The 4433-nt window shown below is 38.3% G+C and overlaps 1 protein-coding gene across 1 annotated transcript; it reads left to right on the top strand.

Annotated features, from left to right (window-relative positions):
- The first annotated feature begins 273 nt into the window (after positions 1-273).
- LOC129773593 (protein C10-like) lies at positions 274-3247 on the top strand. The gene is made up of 4 exons (XM_055777230.1): positions 274-288; positions 331-2930; positions 3008-3084; positions 3143-3247. The coding sequence occupies exons 1-2, from the start codon at positions 274-276 to the stop codon at positions 727-729; spliced, it is 414 nt and encodes a 137-aa protein (XP_055633205.1). The 3' UTR covers positions 730-2930; positions 3008-3084; positions 3143-3247.
- The last annotated feature ends 1186 nt before the right edge of the window (positions 3248-4433 follow it).

Below are 4433 nucleotides of genomic sequence, written 5' to 3'. Positions count from 1 at the left end.
CTCTACAACCCAACCCCACATTTAAACGGACTTCACGGATTTTCTTTTCAAATTATTCAGAGATTAGTTTCAGTGTTCACCCCCACTAGAACGTCTGTAGAATATTTTCATCTATCCCACATACACATCGGTTTTATGCTGGCAGCTTTCTGCTAGGGATATTTTATGTTGAAAGTCGGAAATTCGAGGTAAAAGTGGAATGGTTTTTTTAGACAAATAAAAAATGTGGGTCTTAGAGGATTAAGGCGCAGATCCATACAATCCTGGTTGGAAATGGTAACCCATATGGTTGGCTGGATGTGATATACTTACACGATATCACCGGAATAGGCGTCAGGGTGGAGGAACACATTTTCAAGTGTACTTGTTCCCTCCGCCGAAACAGGCAACTCCGACTTTACCGCCGAAACTGGCAAAACGATGCTAATCGATGTACTCAAAACAGCCAACCTACCGGACAATGCGAAAAAACTCTCAGAGGCCAAAGCGAACTCAGGCAAGGAAATGATCAAGATGATGCAGTATGTGTTTTCACTAGTGATGCAGCTTCAGATTACCGTGATCAAGGAATACGGTTTCCCGGCCAATCGGGAAGGACTAGTGCAGTTCGAGCAGATAATCCAGGAGTTTGAGCGCGAGGATGTGGACATCGCTCGGCTTCGGTCACAGGTCAGGTCAATCTATCTCCCACCGATCAACATTAATAGTACAAACGACGTGCTGATTTAATTCGACTGTATTTTAATAATACGTAAACTATTTTGCCAAGGACTTTGACTCATTATATTTATTCCGATAAAAGCGAAACGTACTGCTATTTTTTCGTACGCTTTGTAATAATAGTGTCTCAGAGCGTTTTTGTACTAAAGTAGAGTTGAGTAAGACTAACTGATAGAGACGATTTACAGAGTTGTGAGTGTTCAAAAGACGTTTTAGAATAAGTTATAAATACTATAGAGATGCAATAAACTGTCAGCGTTAACAACAATAAGAAATTAGAATGTTTTATGTATATGTAATAGAATTTCGTTTTTTCCATCGTTTCTAAGATTGTTTGCTCGGTCAGTATTATCTGTTCAAAAAACGTGTCAATTTCTTCTGTATTTTTTTTCATCAATACAAATTTTCATATATTCTATGCGTACTGATCGGCTACGAACAGCATTTCACTGATTTTTGGCCCGTCTCAACCAACGTGGACAACGGATCTTCTGTAGGATCACGGCGTAGTACCCGCTTCGGAAAGTTAGCTCCGTTGATATCTCTTTCCAATCGATCCTGGCGGGTTTGGTTGAGCCAAACTTCATCGTCACTAACAACGGTTTCCATGCTTCGTATCAATTCCTCTTCAAAAACTGGATAAGTGCGTGATTTGATTGAGTGTGATAGGCCTTGATATGTATCCTTCTGGAGAGGAAATCAGCATCCGCCTATTGAAATGGCACGCAAATGGACGCCCTTCTTGTATGTTCAAATAATCCTGGAAAGCCAACTTTTCCCACTGATGGCGAATTAGAATATCTCGGCATACGTTAATTCCTCCAGACCGGTCATTCCTTGGAGTTGTAATACTTCTTTCGTCTGTTCATTCGGTGGACCATCGTTGTCCATGATTGGAAAGCTTCTCAGCTCGCAGGTAAGCCTCCGTGTTCCACTGTGTCTCGCCTGATTGAGTGCAGCTGGTGAAAGAGAACGATTTTGAATTCGTAGTGATTAATTCTGTCAGCATAATAACGATGGTACATAGAATAAAGAATAAAAAATTATGCAAAAGTAGGCTGGAATCCGTATTCTGATTTTTTATTTTCAATCAAAGCAAACATTTTGTTTATGCGATGCCTTTTCTCACTGATGATTATAACTACATGAGAGAAGCAGTTATAATCACCGGAAGCAATCAAAATGAAGCAAGGACCAATTGCATCGAGGATTCCCACAGGATTGAGAATAGCTAAAAGCTCTTATGCCTGTCAGGAGACTGAAGATGGAGCAAAAAAAGGTCTTCAATCGGAAAATAGACATCGGGAATGGTTCTCGAACTATTGCGACTCGAACGAAGAAAGGATTGAGGATGAATCACCACCACAGCTAATTCCCGACGAGACCCAGGTATGGTTTTGGAACTACAGTGATATGAACGAAGAATGGATAGAGGACGAAACACTGCCAATGTTAGTTCCCAGTGACACACATCTTGATGATGACGACGAAGATGTATGTGATTGGGAACCAAACAACATGTCCGAAATTGAAGATGCCATTTTTAGGAAGATAAAGGCCGAGAGAGAGCTCTGGAAATTGAAGGCTGAGAACGATAAGCTTCGACAGGAGAATCGGCGGCTAAAGGCAACGAGAGGAGTGAGCATCATTAATCGTTGGTGCTTTAGCTTCCTCCTTTTGGTTGTTATGGTTGTTATGTTACTGCGTTGTGTTGAGTTGTTTTGATGTGCGTTTTAGCTATATTTGATTCTCTTCTTGTTGCGAATTGTTCTATTGTTATTGCGTTATTTGCTTTTGTTTTGTTTTTGTTACCATTTCGTTTTGCAGGATTTACTTTGGCTTTTGTTATGAGTTTAGTTGATTTTTTGTTTGCCTTCGTCTTGTTGTTGATTGCTTTGGTTTTGTGTTCGTGATTTGTTTATTTCCAGTATAATAGTAGAAATAGATAATGGGGTTTTGTTGGATTTTTCGTTGATATTTTTTGTTGTGGAGTTTGATCTTATATTTATATGTCAAGCATTTTATGTCATGCTTTCAATTGCATATTAGGTTGTTACTATTTATTTGATACATTGATTATATATTATTTATTTGCTGTGATTTTTCGGTGAAAATTTTAATCATGTTTTCTTTTCTTGCATGGACTGCTCTGAGCTGTTGGTCAAGAAAGTTCAAGGCTTCAATTCAAATAACCACATAGGATATGTGATGTAAGTATTTATTTATTTATGACTGATACTATTTGCAAACAAATTAAAGTAATATTATTCTTTTTTATCTCTCATAGACTGTGGACGAGTATCCCGGCGAATCCTGAGAAGCGTATCCTGAGCGTAGGAGCAAATGACACAAATGATATGTGATGTAAGTATTTATTTTATATATACAATTTGCAAATTTATAACAGGATTATTCCTCATAGTTGGAAGACCACACCGATGGATGGACTTGGACAGAGATGAACTTCTATTTAACTTTTATGTTTATATCTTTCAATTTTAGTTGTTGAATGGAAAAAAATTGGACGAATTCAAATATAGTTATTTAAAATTTATTTCATGCTGTTTCAATAACTGCCGAAGAAAACAAATCTGGCTGATTCCAACTAAAGAGTTTCAAAATGTGTCATATGCTGTCTTATAACAAAAACTCCTCATAATTTTGGTTAAATTGTTGTTTACCGTCTTCTGTTGCATAAACTACGATAATGTCGTTCCATTGTCTTTGAGTTGTAGAGAGTAGTGAGTAGAGTTTTGATAGTAGAGAGTAGAGTGTAAGGGTGCTCATACACTGTTTGACCGAAGCCAAATATTTGACTCTTTTTGACAGATAAAATTTGGTCAACGTGTACAGATCAAATATATTCTACACAAAACACGACAAGCGAATATTCAATTATTGGATGCCTAAAACATTTTTTCAGTCTGTTCTTCGAACCTGTCGGTACATGGTTAGGTTACCTTGAATATTTCAGTTGATTTTTTCCATGTTTGGTGTTTGATATTGTTTACTACTGTTGAAAATTGAAGAGTGGCAAACAAAATAGTGTTTGTACAAATATCAAATCAAACCTTATCTGTCAAAAAATAACAAATATTTGACCTCCGAGCAAACAGTGTACGGCCACCTTAAGGAGTCGAGAGTTGAGAGTGAAGTGTAGAGAGAAGAGAGAGTGAGTACGAGCCAGTTGACCGTGAATGCTGGATCGAAGGTGTTTCTTCGCCGTCGAAAACGGTTGACAAATGGGCCAGTGAAACGTTAGCACTAAATAGTATTTGGATATCTACAGCGCACAGTAGATCTTTTACCGTTGGGGGAGGGCAAATGTACCTTTGCATTCCCACTTTTTCACCAAAGTCGCAGCCAAGCACTTACATACCATGTACAATTGCTACTTTCGGAACAGGGAGATACGATATTGCAACGAAATGTAATTTTGCTGACAAAGACGACCGTGTTCTCGCAATGAGGAATATATTTGAACTTATCTTAGAGAGAGAGAGAGAGAGAGAGAGAGAGAGAGAGAGAGAGAGAGAGATAGAGAGAGTCATTTCCAACTGAATACGGGTAGAGCCAGTCAGGTAGTCGGCTGAATATCTTCAGTTGAATATAACTATGCCGAGTCTTGGTTGAGGTCGACAATGAAGGTGTAGAGAAAAAAGCAAGTAAGAGGTGAAGAGTAGTTGATAGTAGTGGATAGTAGAAACAGTAGA

Source organism: Toxorhynchites rutilus, chromosome 3 (genome assembly GCF_029784135.1).
Source record: "Toxorhynchites rutilus septentrionalis strain SRP chromosome 3, ASM2978413v1, whole genome shotgun sequence".
NCBI lineage: Eukaryota > Metazoa > Arthropoda > Insecta > Diptera > Culicidae > Toxorhynchites > Toxorhynchites rutilus.
Note: the sequence above shows the minus strand (reverse complement) of the source record. Positions and strands in the feature narration are given on the sequence as shown.